The 14,440-nt window shown below is 40.9% G+C and overlaps 1 protein-coding gene across 2 annotated transcripts in view; it reads right to left on the bottom strand.

Annotated features, from left to right (window-relative positions):
• mthfsd (methenyltetrahydrofolate synthetase domain containing) overlaps positions 1–14,440 on the bottom strand; it is an 84,240-nt gene that overhangs the window by 58,344 nt on the left and 11,456 nt on the right. The window contains exons 3-6 of one of the 2 annotated variants that reach the window (XM_084409477.1): positions 3,980–4,045; positions 3,696–3,809; positions 3,523–3,613; positions 3,325–3,437 (exon numbers count right to left, since the gene is read on the bottom strand). In XM_084409477.1, coding sequence (XP_084265603.1) covers positions 3,325–3,437; positions 3,523–3,613; positions 3,696–3,809; positions 3,980–4,045 — 384 coding nt within the window. Of the gene's footprint in view, positions 1–3,324; positions 3,438–3,522; positions 3,614–3,695; positions 3,810–3,931; positions 4,046–14,440 lie in introns of both variants that reach the window. The other variant, XM_084409476.1, reaches the window with a different exon arrangement.

Raw genomic sequence — 14,440 nt, 5'->3', positions numbered from 1 at the left:
AGAAGAGAGCTCTTAGAGATGGTCACCGATACACTCCTTCCCCCGATGGAGGGCCGGGAGGAGTCTTTGTTTGTGTATGTCTGTTCTGCCTCTGGTTCCCATAAAAGCGGAGCCAGTGGTACCTACATTTTCAAAGAAAGAGCAATTTTCTCTGTTTCTGGGTCCCAAGAGGGGCAGACTGCTGGTGTGCAACCCTGTAAAGCCTTGCACCCCTCAGCTACCTTTTGTATCGCCAGCCAGCAGTTGGGTGCAGTTCGAGGACCTGGTCACGCCTTCTCACGCACTGTTGCCATCTAGAGACAGGTAAGAGTTACACTACACACTCAGACCCAGCCTCAGGCCTTCCGAGCTAGGTCCCTGCTCTCTACCTCTGTCTGCTAAATGACTAAATGTAAATGTAAATGTACCTCGCTGCCTCACTCTGAGTACATTTGTGGTGCCCTTGGTCCCCCTGCGTCGGTCCGTTGAAGCACTAGAGGATGCATTAGACCGATCTAGCCGGTTCCTCTGTGCCAGCAGACTCGGCTAGACGATTCAGTTCGCCCGGCACCCGCCCATGTTCAGTGCTGTTCGTTACACTTCGATTTTTCTGAATGCACATCTGCCGAGGCGCAGTCATCGCATCCCTCCAGCCGATATGAAGACCGACTTCTGAAAAAAGTTGCCCGTACTTCATTGTACTCAAGTAAAGGTGAGTTACGATCGTCTTGGATTTGTGTCTCTTGATTCGGGCCCTTTTTCAAGCTTCCGTTCAAGTTACAAACACAGAAACGCATTCCCAATGCTCCGTCCCCAAGATTGGTCTGCAGCGTTTGACCTAAAGGACGCATACTTCAGATCTCTACCCTTCCGCAACCCAGGCCCATGCCTGTGCCCTTGCGTTGAGGGGTCGAAGTCTCAGTACAAGTCCCTCCCTTCGAGTGCTTCATAGCCAGTTGGGTCTTCAGGTCAACTGGAGAGGAGTAAACTCGTCTACGGACTGAGGTCCTCTTTTCCGGTTTGGAGGTGTACTTGGTCTACACGTTCCTCACCAGGAACGTGTCCGGTCGGTGCTACATAGAAGTGAGAAAGGGTCCCACTGAAACTTTCAGAGGCTCCTGGGGCATATGGTAGACACAGCCGCATTTACATTTACATTTACATTTATTCATTTAGCTGACGCTTTTATCCAAAGCGACTTACAATTGCTATATATGTCAGAGGTCGCACGCCTCTGGAGCAACTAGGGGTTAAGTGTCTTGCTCAGGGACACATTGGTGTCTCACAGTGGATTCGAACCCGGGTCTCTCACACCAAAGGCATGTGTCTTATCCATTGCGCCACACCACCCCACCGCATTTAACCGGCTTCCTCCAAATGATGACCGCTTCAGCACTAGCTTCATGGCCGAGTCCCAAGGTGGCCATGGCAGAGCGGCACGCTCTGTGTGTTAACAACACCCGGCCTGCCGCCAAACTCTCAGCCGTGTTCAGATATTTTGCTTCTCCGGGCCAAAATGCTCCTAGAACAAGTGTCTGCTAAACACCAGCCGAGGGGCCACGTATAACGGGCATGCAGTAACGAGGGTCTGGGCGAACCTCCCACTGCATGCGAGTTCCTTGACGAAGGCGGACGAGACGTTCTGCTGGATCCATATTGGCAAAGTCTTCCGTCACGAACTGCTCCGAGACACAAAATTTGAGAATCCTAATGCAGTATTTATTGAACAGGGTAATCCAAAGACGTAATCCAAAGTACAGGCAAAGACAAACACAGGTAGGCAGTCCATACAAACAAACACAACAAGGCAGAGAACACGAGCAAAAGAGTAATCCACGGAACAGGCAAGAAATCCAAAAACCAAGAGACATGAAACCAGGGAGAATGCTCGGAATTGCAGTGTAAAACTAAACAAGACTTCGCCGGGAATGACAGAAAGAACCAGGCTTATATAGGTGAGCAAACAAGAAGATGAGACACAGGTGAAAACAATGAGTGCTAATGAGTCCAGGCAGAGAATTATGGGAGATGTAGTTTGTGAGGGAATGACAATAGTCTGATGTGGAGTGCCCCCTGGTGGCTCTCAAGGGCACTCCAGCTGGTGACCGTTACAATAGGCCTAGATCGCAGCCTATTTCTCTTTCCGTTTTTTTTTTTTTTTTTAAAACACCAAACTTATCGACGGCACTTGAAATTAACTTTTGCAGTTTTTGTGATTAGATTCTGTCTTGAACTGAACGTGACATGTCTTACATTTACATTTATGCATTTGGCAGACGCTTTCATCCAAAGCGACTTACATTGCATTTCAAGGTACACATTTACATTCTTATCAGTTCTTGTTTCCCCCTTGGAAATTCACATGTCTTGTGTGCGATAGCTGTGAGTTGTCCTAGCTGCATGACTCCCTTGTCACCGAACGAGAAGAGCAGTGCCGCACCACATCTTCAAACACATTTTTTCTATGAGTATACACATACTGACGGCACCACTCTACGTCTGTCCGTGCCCACGTCTGTATTTGGACTGCTGTCTTGAACTGAAAGTGAACACGCGTCCGGTGTGCGATACCTGTGAGTTGGTAGACGCCTGTACGTATTGACACTTCTCACGCAGGACTTGAAATGGCCGCACATGCATTCAAAGCAAAGCGATAAAGCATCAATTTAAAGGGATAGTCAACTCGTTATAACATGCGGTTATACATTTTTTTGTTACAACTACTCTGGTGTACTTTCATGGCCTGTATTTGATTTGTTGCAACCTCAGCTGCCCTGCTTATATCAATGGCTTTGCCTAATATGAGTTTCCCTCAGAAGCCGCTCTTTCATCCTAAGATCTAGTACACTGAATTCACAGTGTTTACACTTCTGGCAAATTTCTGTTACAAATCTGTCAATTCTGACCATGATATGACACTCAAATTTTTTTTTATTACGATACTCTCTGAATGCACGAATGATCTGTCATTGTTGGACTTTCTTCATCTGCAAATGTTACTTTGACATACTTTGACAACTTTGACTCTCTCCTCTTTGTCATCTGATTCATATTTACTAGATATTTCACAGTAAAATATTTAGAATTTAAACAGTTTATCTTAAACTGTTTATCTTAGTATATCTGAAACTTTGTAGTGTGATAAAGGTTTATTCAAATACACAAAAAAACCAACAAAAAAAAAACACAAAGATGCCTATCTTTATCCTACAAAATGTAAATCTTGTCCTTTTGAGGTTTATTGAGGATCTTTTAAGAGTTATAGAAGTTTTTTTCAGTTTTCATTTCCATTTGATTTACCACAATGAGTAAAATCTGACAGTGATCACAGGCTACATTACTAACCTGGCAATCATGAACAATGGTGACAACCGTAGTGGATTCACTCACGGCTCCCATATATGCCATCAGAGCATATTCCAAGTCAGTAAAGCCTTCACCTTTTCCGATTCTGTAGCCTAATGGCATTGCATATTGTTAGTTCATTGTATTATGAGAAGAAAATAAAAGATACTCAAATCATCCTAAGGTGCAGAGTTTTACCTTTTTCAGATACAGCCACAGATCCAACTATGACAAGATCCACTTGAACTTTGTCATCTAAACCAATCGGGACACTGAAATCTTTAATACCCTTTAGGAAAGAATGTTTTAATTGAAACATGTGAGGGAGCACAATGAAACAATGCATAACTTAAGAATATGCATGATGTCACCTGAGAAGTAGAACAAACACGCAGTTCTTGTTTGGTTGCACCTTTTGGTGGAATGATCCTGTTAAATAATCCAGTTCTTAGCCGAGGTGTTGGAACAAGCAATGTTTTTCTTGCCTTTATTCAAAAATAAAATGGGACATGAATTGTGTCATTAAATTCAATGTGTTAAATGATTATATTTACAACCCAGAATACCCCACAGGTTGATAATGGTACCAGAAATCTAAATAATATACCTGCAGAGCAGTTAATCGAACCCCCTCCAGTGGTTTATCAGGACCCACCTTGACTGCAGCAGTTTTGGTGAAGACCTCTAAGAGTGACACCTTACCACATGCCTCCAGTGCACCCTGAAAATTGGATTAGGACTGGATTAGATCTCACTTCAGTGGAACTTGATTCTAAAATAATGAAGCATGCATGTTCCTTAGGTCTGTCTGGATTCACTTTGATCACTCTGCTGGATCTAAATTCTGTTACAGGCATGAGCTGCTTCCTGAACAAATAGTCCATAGAATCCTTATATTACAGAGAGGTTTACTTTTCATTGTTGTTGTTGCTCATTAATTATTTTGTGTTTCATAACATTTTTGCTGAAAAGCCAGCAAACAGCGCAAGAGGCTCATGAAAGAGCACAGACTGGCTGTATGACACTTTCATTTAAGCACAATATCTCAATGGAGATTGCCAAACTTCAGCTTACTTGTTTGTCAGTTCTCAGTGTAGAGTGTGTGCACAAGTAAAACACCAGGCTGAAATGTATTCTTTTTATATCCGGAAAAGCTCTGACTGGGTGATTTAAACTCTTGACATCTGGCAAACAAACAAACATGAAAGCTTGTTGTAAAGGCTTATACAGTGAGCAGTCTGTAATATTTTGTCTCTTTTTTTCTTCGACAAAGATATTGCATGTTGATATTGTGATGGATTTTTAATAGATAAGATAGTAAACTATCTTTTAAACTAACCATGATTCTAACATCTAAACCTTACTTCCCTTTTCAGGCCTAACATTCTAACATTTGAACAAAATGTACCAACATGTTCTCTGAATATTGTGTCCATGGAAAATTCTGAAATGCTGACCATGACAATATAAAAAATATACTGTCTAGAATAGTCTCGTGACATTGAGTAATCAAATGAACTTCTAACCCTTTTCTATTTTTTCTAATGAATTGAGATCTAATTTTGCTCCTACCTAGTAACAGAAGGGTTTGCATATGAAGAACCAATCAAATTGTAGGGAAATTATGTAATGTTTCATGTTATGAGATCCTACGGCCGTGATTAAAGCATATTCGAAGGTATTGTCTGAAGTCTGTCGGTTATTATTGCTGCGCAGCAAGTGAGAGTTAGGGAACTCGGCCGAACTGAGGAGACACGCTAGAGTATAAATATTAATGAATGGGGACGTCGATTGTAGACGAGACCCAGATACAGGAAACTAACGTCGATTGTAGACGTTCAGGGACGTCGATTGTAGACGAGATCCAGATAAACTAACGCCGACTGTAGATGGATTGAGAAATTAAAACTGGCTCTCTCAAATGCAACTGTAGGTCTATACAATTATTTAAAGTGTTTAATCTATTTGATTTTGAAAGTTAGGTTTACGTTCACTGTGTTAAACTCAAACACATGGCGACTGCATCGGACAATTGAAAATTGATATCCTAACGTTTGGACACTGTCGCAAGGGTAATGCCACAGTGTGTCTATGTTCAGTAGCTTCTGTCGTCGTCAAAGTTGTTACCGTTCAGATTTGGTGGTATTCCACCCCAACAAGCGGTTTAATCATAGCCAACTTAAAAGTTTTTGGTACGTATCCTAATGACAAAGATTAATTAATGATATTAAGAAGAGGATCTATGACCTCTGGAAGCATCTCTTTCAATAGCTTAGGTATAGGGTCTAACATACATGTTGTTGATTTAGATGATTTAACGAGTTTAGAAAATTCTTCCTCATCTATAGCAATGAATGAATAAAAATTTTCCTCAAGGAGACTACAATGCACTGCCTGATGCGATACTGTAGTAGACTGTTTCATAGTTATAATTTTCTCCCTGATATTATCAATCTTGTAAGTACAAAAGTTCATAAAGTCATTACTGCTGTGCTGCTTGCTTACTTCTGGGCTTGAAGCTTTATTTTTCGTTAGTTTAACAACTGTTTCAAATAAATACCTAGGGTTGTGTTTATTTTCTTCTAATAGGGTTGAAAAATAAGCAGGTCTAGCAGCTTTTAAGCCCTCTCTGTATGCAATCGAGCTCTCTTTCCATGAAATGCAAGATAATACTAGATCTAGAGTATGATTACGACAATGAGTAGTTCCTGACACGTGTTGTTTAACTCGAATAGAGTTCAGAATGTCTTTAAATGCCAGTAAGAATAATACGAATAAATTTGAAATATCATCCACAAGGTGGATAAATAGTGTTCAAGCCCTGCTCATTGATAACAATTAAAGAATAAGAGCCCAAAAAGGAGCCAGGACAGCCCTCAGCCCACATGAAATTTCACAGGTCTCACCAAAAAGGACAACTGGCCAGACAAGCAGATGAGTTAATACATGTTGTCACTAACAAAAATACTTAAGGTCTCCATTCACAGGTGAAAGCAGCCAGGAAATGGTTCACTCCACAAACAAGGTCCAGTGGGGTGCGGTTGTGATCCCAGGGAAAAATCTTGCAACTTACAACAAGGTTGGAGAGTGTGACATCTGGGTCCAAGCCTCTCACCTTAAACTACACCAACCAGCCTCAGCAAACCCCACACGCCTTTATTTGGTTTAATCAAACTATAGGGCTGAGTATTGAGATAGATCTCATGATTCAGGGTTTCCCATACATTCATTAATTTGTGGCGGCCCGCCACATATCAACCCTGACCGCCACGGATTGATTCAGATTTTTTAACTATTTAATATGGGTCAAATTGTATTTTATTCGCGCTGCTTGCTCCCCCTCTCTCTCACAAACTGACAATGGAGGCACGACTAGCCCCTCCTTCTCTTACCGCACGATCTGAATCAAACCATGAGCATGTAGAGGGCGGATTGTTGCCGGTGCTTAATGCTTATTCCCCCAGCGAAGATTCCAGAATCAATCCGGAGTTGAATGGTTAGTATAATGAACACTGTTGCTCAACATAACTCTGAGAAGTTGTCTAGATGTTAAGCGCGGTCGCGTTTCATTACAGATTCGCGCAAAACTTTTGCGATTTTTTTTTTATAAATATCAATTAACGTTACAACTATTGCGAAATGACGGCGTTTCCATTAACCGATGTTATGCGACTAAAACGTCATTTGTTCCTCTCGCGATCAGTCATTCCAAAAATCATTGCAACGGACGTTGGTAGGCTCATATCACAGCCACCAGACTAGACATTATATTATTATTATCTCCAGGTTCAGGTTGGTGTGTGTTGGTTTTTGTCCACCTCAATCTCCAGGTGTGCGTGTGTGTGTGTCTGAGTCTGTGTGTGTCCACCTCCAGGTCCAGTTTGGTGTGTGTGTGTGAGCCTGTGTGTGTCTGAGTCTGTGTTTGGGTCTGAGTGAGTGTGAGTGTGTGTCTGTGTTTGAATCTGTGTGTGTGAGTCTTTTTGAATGTGTGAGTGTGTGTGAGCCTGTGTTTGAGTGTGTGAGCCTGTGTTTGAGTGTGTCAGTAAGTTTGTGTGTGTGTGTGTGTGTGTGTGTGTGTCCAGTTCCAGGTTTGTGTGTGAGCAAAATTTGCAACAAAAAGTCTGTGGAGCAGTCATAGCATAGAAATGTAGCAATGGCAAAGTCTTTAAGTTATCTGACACTAAGTGTTGGCAATGGGAATGTGTACTTGTCAATAAAAATATATGATATATATATATATATAAACATTATATATATATATATATATATATATGATATATTTAACTTAATCACCCCCCCGGTCCCCAAACACCACACCACCGCAAATAGAATCTAATTCTGTGGGAAACACTGTGATTTGATTAATTACGGATTCATTTGAAATCATTTCAGGTACACATAAATTGAGAAGAGGAAAGTCTCTTAATTTGGTGGATTATAGGGACATTACTAGGCACATTACTGTAAAAATAATAAATAATCTAGGGACTATTACTGAAGAAACTTGAGGGTTTTAAAATTCTAATGCAGATGCTAAAAAAATAAAATAATAGTTGTTCTACAATACGCACAGCCGCGTTAACTAGTTTTTGGTCATTTAATGTGATAAATGTACATAAATGTTTTTTTTATGAAAATTTAAAAGACTTTACAGGATTTAAGATGCTGATGACTGTTAAAACCAAGCGGCAACCTCCCCGTCTCTCTCTTGAAACCAACACGGAAGTGAGTTAAACTGCAATTCATTGACTGGCCGCTTGGGCTGGCTGCACAAGTGAGTCAAATCTGTATCTCCCCCATGTTAAAATTACCTTTATAACTTTACAGCAGAAAAAAACATGTTTACAGCCTGAATCTCTATGTGGCTTTGGTCTATACAGCTATTTTTGCCCTTCATAACAACTGTGAGTGGGGTGAATTTTTTTATAACTCATCCGTTTAGTTGATTAATATTTAAAGTTCTGCATAATTAAGGGTGTGGCCACTTGAGTGACAGATGGATTCCCGCTGATATCAATGCTAGCCGTTTGTCTGCTGTTACTAGCCGTCACTTCAGCTCAGCAAATTTTAGCTGCTGAACTTGCCACCTCTGCAGTGTTTTGTGATTTTTTCCTGGATTATTTCATATAATTGAATACACCCATTACTTCGCCCACGGCTTAGGATTCCATCGTTGTCGTCGAGTATCGTTCGAGAGAACAACCAGCTCTGTATTTCAGTTGTTTTCCTCTGTGAACATGCACTAATGGATGTCTGACAATTTCGTTGCTTTTTGGAGTTTTCAGATTTAAAAACGTCAATAAAGGCTCGTTCGTTCTGCTCTCACGGAACATATAGATTATAATATGCTTATGTTATGTACCGTCAGATGAAATCCTGCAGGTGTTGGCGCTTTCTTTGTCCATGCTATAAATGCACATCCTTGAATGAGCGCGGATTTTCTAGCGCATTTACTTGAACTTCATAGGCAATATATCTATGGTTTAACCCATTTGAGAGGCGGCCAAAATCAGAACTTAAAATGGACTGAATAAGCTCTCTACGAACTTGACGAGCGATGCCACGCTGACGGACCATAGACTATGAAAAAGAGTGACTGACATGTATGCACATAAATCACTGTCACACACACACTCTCAGAGTAATATTAAGTTACTGCATAATACATTTTCAACTAGCAGAATAGTACAGAATCACGATACACAGTCACATGTCTTAACTGTTATAATATTTCGAAGGGCAAAAATAGGACCTTTTAATTGGCTTTACATCATCAACTGTCACTTTAGTGCGAGGCCCTGTGCAGTTGCAGACTTGGTACTGTCAGTAGCATAACGTTATAGCATTACCTCCCCAGCCTGAGTTAACTCGATCACGTCGAGCTAGGTGATTTCAGATAGCCAGGCTCCTCAGCTCCACTCACGCCCCGCCTCTTTGCCTATTTTCTGTTATCCGGGAGTGACGCAAGGCCAAGATGGCGACGGCCGGCTCAAAAATGCTCTTCAGAAACCTACGGGTGACGTCACGGACACTACGTCCATATTTTTTTACAGTCTATGGTTAAAACCTGTCATCAGAGTCTGTAAAAAAATATCAGAATTTTCTTGTGCAATCCGATTAAAGCTCGCAATGCAGAGCGAAAAGAAAATTGGACTAATCCTAAAAATCTGTAAAGTATGCTATTGGATGCAGAAAAGAAAACCTGTGTTTGTAGAAACTCTGTAGAGTTGTAAGATTATAAAACGACTTGCAGATTCATATAGGAGATTGATTTGTAAGGAAAACATATTTCATTTCTGGATTATTATTAGTTGAAGAGCTTTATAGTATAACCAAATTTCCAACATATTACTAAAGATTTTAATGTTTTAATGAAGCCCAGAGCATGAATTAAAACAAATTATGTAGGGGGCACAAAGTTAAAACCTAGACCAAGAACAATGTGACCCAAACATGTTAAATTTAAACTAAAATGAATCTAAACAGTTTAGACATTTCAGCGAAATAGAGAAGTTGCTCATACAGCAAAATTCTGAAAAGCTTTCTTAATTCACAATGAAGTTACAGATTCAATGATCTGGATCAATGGATCCATTATAAACTATTCCGCATTGCCAAAAAATAGAGGCAGGATGTGTTATGTCCATCAGTTAATTCTGGAAAATAGGATCGTAGGAAGATAGGTAGTTAAAGGGTTAGTTCACCCAAAAATGAAAATTCTGTCAGTAATTACTCACCCTCATGTTGTTCCAACCCCGTAAGACCTTCGTTCATCTTCGGAACACAAATTAAGATATTTTTGATTAAATCTGAGAGCTGGCTCACTCCTCCATAGGCTTCTATGACATTATACCTTGCTGGCCCAGAAAATGCATTAAAGACATCGTTAATATAGTCCAAGTGACTACAGTGGCTCAATCTTAAGTTTATAAAGCGATGAGAATACTTTTTGTGTGCAAAAAACACACAAAAATAACGACTTTATTCCACTATTCATTTCCTTCTCTCTGGGCCTTGAGTTTTTTCACGTAGTGTAACTGCGTAGCGCTTCTGTGTTATACGTCACACGCATCACACACATGACCAGCGTCGGCCAATAGTGAGCCTACGTGTGACGTACAACACAGATGCGCTGCGCAGTTATACTACATGAAAAAACTCGAGGAGTTTTGAAAAAACTGACAGAATTTTCATTTTTGGGTGAATTAACCCTTTAAAGATTAAAGGGCATGTCAGCAGCTAAGGCTATTATCATGGCAAGAGTTGGGTTAACCAAAAGTGGACAAGTGATTTTTTGTTTGTTTTTTTGTTCAATGCAAAGAAATGGCTGTTTGTCTCATCTGTCAAGAAACCGTGTCTGTGTTCAAATAATACAACCTGCGCCGACACTATGAAACCCGCCACAGACACAAGTATGCAAGCTTACAAGGCCAAATGAGAGCAGACAAAGTGGAGAAGCTAAAAAGTGGACTATCAGCTTAGCCGAATACATTTGTACGGCCACCCCAGTTGAACCAGTCATCCATTCGAGCTAGCTTTCAGGTAGCTAAACTGATTGCAACCAGCGGTAGGCCATTCAATGATGGAGAATTCGTCAAGAAATGTTTGAATGCTGTTGCGGAGGAGGTGTGCCTCGATAAGAAAGACGTCTTAAATGCGGTGAGTCTGTCCGCAAATACAAATCACCAGACGAATTGAAGAAATGGGGTATACTGTATATGCCCAGCTGAAGGAGAAAGTGAAAGAATTATAATTTTTTGCATTAGCACTGGGTGAGAACAATAGCCGCGTTTCCACTGTCGGGCCAGGGCCGGGCCAGGGCTTTAAACGGGCCGTGCCGGGCTAATAGCCTCGGGCCAATAGCACCGGGCATGCGTTTCCACTGTCGGGCCAGAAGCTCCACAGCGCTTCACTAAAACACGCCCGTAACACGCCTCTCTGGGACAACGTCACACTAACCCATCATTTCACCAACAAATGGAAGTTTTATCAGAAAACTAATCAGAAATCACTGGAAACAGCGTTGAAAACAAACACGATAAAAGCGGCCGTTTGCTAGCTTTTTTTGTTTGTTTGTTTAGCAGCTACTTGAATATTTAAAACCCAAGCATCGATGTTTTACCACAGGTTAACAATAAAAAGTGATACATTGATCATAATGAATTAATTTATGTAAAAATTGCACATTAGTCACTCAGAAATAAATTACCGTTAGGTCTATTTCACAAAAGAAAGAGGACACACTTACTTTTTCAGTCGCGTCTGTTTCTTTATCTGGTAACTTAGTTACAGGACATATTTACATCACATTTAGAAAAAATTATAATTTCTACAAATATATGCCATACGACCTGAGGAGCTTTAGCACTCTCTCGACTCCCATACAGATATTTTCAGTCAAAGAAACAGAGGAAGCTCCCGAAAAAAAAAGTTACTTTATTTTTTGATAGTCCGGTTTAAAGAGACGAGACGTAGGCTATGACAGATAAAATAAAAACATGACTGTGATAGCCTTTAAGATTGGTCTGATTTCTTCAAGCGTTCGCTATGTGTTTTTTTTTACTATGCGTATCTTCAAGCGTTTACTATGTTTACTATGGTAACGGCTAGCGCGCATAGTCTTTTGCATCACAAACAGAAGGCATTCAAACATGAACGCGATTTAAATTATTTTATTTTTAAGTCTTAAATGCTGACAGAATCATCCGGCGCTTCCGTCTCCCAACGGTAACCACTCCTCTAGCCCGAGCTGGCCCGCTTTGGCCCAAGGTATTCGACGGGCCAGAAATCCTGGCCGTTGGCCCCGAGTAAGCCCCGATCAAGCCCCGGAAGTGACAGTGGAAACGCGACTGGCCCTGGCACGCACTAGCACGGCCCGGCCCTGGCCCGACAGTGGAAACGCGGCTAATGACGTGCAGGACACATTTTTCAACCGGCTCATTTTTCTTCGCGGAGTTAGCTCAGACTTTGAAGTGTCAGAGGAGCTGGCAGCTTCAAAGGTAAAGTGTGCCAAACGATGGGAGAGTTGGATCTAGACTGGTCTAAGCTGTCCGGTATCACGACTGATGGGGCTCCTAGTATGGTTGGCACGTTGAGGGGGCTAATAGGACGCATGACTAGAGAAATGGAGGAAAGAGGTCTCACACACTTTCTTCTGACAAAGGGCAAAACTGTCCCAGAACTGATCGACACAGAATGGAAAATGGGACCTAAAAGCTGTCACAAAGAACTGGCAAAAGTGGCAAAAAAAATAACGGCCGCGTCCGGTGTAGACACAGTGTTAAAGGGGGGGTGAAACACTCATTTTCAGTCAATCTCATGTTAATCTTGAGTACCTATAGAGTAGTATTGCATCCTTCAAATCTTCAAAAAGTCTTTAGTTTTATTATATTTATAAAAGAAAGATAGGCTGTACCGAGTCTTTCCGGAAAAAAACGAGCGGCTGGAGGTGTGCCGTATGGGCGAAGCTAAAGCTGTGCTAACGCGCCGAGCTAACAACACTCAGACATTTGAAGCAGTTTTACTCACCGCCCGGTTCCAACGCACGACCGCGAACCTTTATCATTGTGACTGCTCGATCCTTAAGCATTAGACGATCTGCAAATCCGTCGATCTGGGCTTTGTTTAAACACTCATCGTCGAAATGCAGGGAACAAACAAGAACACTTGCACAACTCTGTTGATGCTCTGAAAAAACAAACTCCATCCACTGGTCCCTTAACGCTGGGTTCTTTGGGAATCTGTGCAGGGTTGTCTTGCCCTGGCAACCAAAAACACACTTCTTTGGTGACATTGACTTCCCTAAAGCCGAGCAGAGCGCTTTGATGGCGTACTGCTTTGGCTCTCTTCTCTCTCTGGTCTACGGATGCGCGCGCGCCTTTCCGGTAGAAGTGCCCTTAGGACCCATATAAGGAAATTACGCCCCAGCTGACGTCACACAGACCCATACTCGAAAAAACCTTTCGAAACTTGTGACAAACCGGAAGGACAATTTTTGGCACAGAAATACTCCTTCAAACGTACAATTTAATTTTTGAAACTTTGTCCATGTTTAGCATGGGAATCCAACTCTTTAACAGTGTAAAAAACTCAGTATGCATGAAATAGCATTTCACCCCCCCTTTAAAGCTCATTCTGCTACGTTACAACATCAAACAATATTCCAATAATTTATGTAATTATAACACTTTATATAGGGCCATTTTGCATTAAGAGTAGCCTAGTTTCACGTTTAGTACATTTTGCTTACTACTTATTTAAAATAGTATAAAACTACTGTACATAGATCTTTTTAGTAAAGTAAAATGAATAATATCATAATGAAAACGTTTATAATTACATGAGTTCTTCCTCCACTGGTAGATATTAGAGAAATTAAGATTAAAAATAGAAGATAAGGTTTTGTCAGTGACACTTTTGATATATTTATTGATACAAGTTATGTTTTAAATAACGTGACTAAATTAAAAGACAAAGTCGTTAGTGAAGATTATGCAACAGTATTTAGAATATAATATAATATAATATAAAATGCAATGCAAACTAGTTTGGTTACAGCTCAAATTCTCCTTCTATCATTCACCCTGCCTCCATTACATATCTTTGTCACACAAGTGTTTGATCACCACATTTGAGTGATCATTGCAAAACGTTTATATATTTATTCTGTTTATACTGTGTATTCTATATACAGTACCCATCAAAAGTTTGTACACACCAATTGGAAAGTGTGTCCAAACTTACTGTACTATAATACACATAAATAATATTGCTACTGTATTATAATATACACATAAATAATATCGGCCGATATATCGGTATCTGGCTTTTTTTTATCGGTATCGGCGCCCAAAAATCCATATCGGTCGGGCTCTAGTACGGAACATGGCTAGTCTAAGTTACCTGTGTTTGTAACATGTCATCTCTCCTAAATCCAAAATAATTCCATAGCTGAAGTGCTGTTCTTTTTCACCACAAGGTCTTCGTCAGCCACCACATTTTCCTCACTCTTCTCTCCTTCCTCCGCCATCGTATTTGCTAACGGCACAGTGTCGCAACTAAATTGACACCTCACAAATCAATCTGAGCGTAGCTGACACTTCCTGGGGCTTCACCT

Source organism: Rutilus rutilus (assembly GCF_951802725.1).
Source record: "Rutilus rutilus genome assembly, chromosome: 5".
NCBI classification, from domain to species: Eukaryota; Metazoa; Chordata; class Actinopteri; order Cypriniformes; family Leuciscidae; genus Rutilus; species Rutilus rutilus.
The sequence above is the reverse complement of the archived record's forward strand: the minus strand, read 5'-3'. Positions and strand labels throughout refer to the sequence as shown.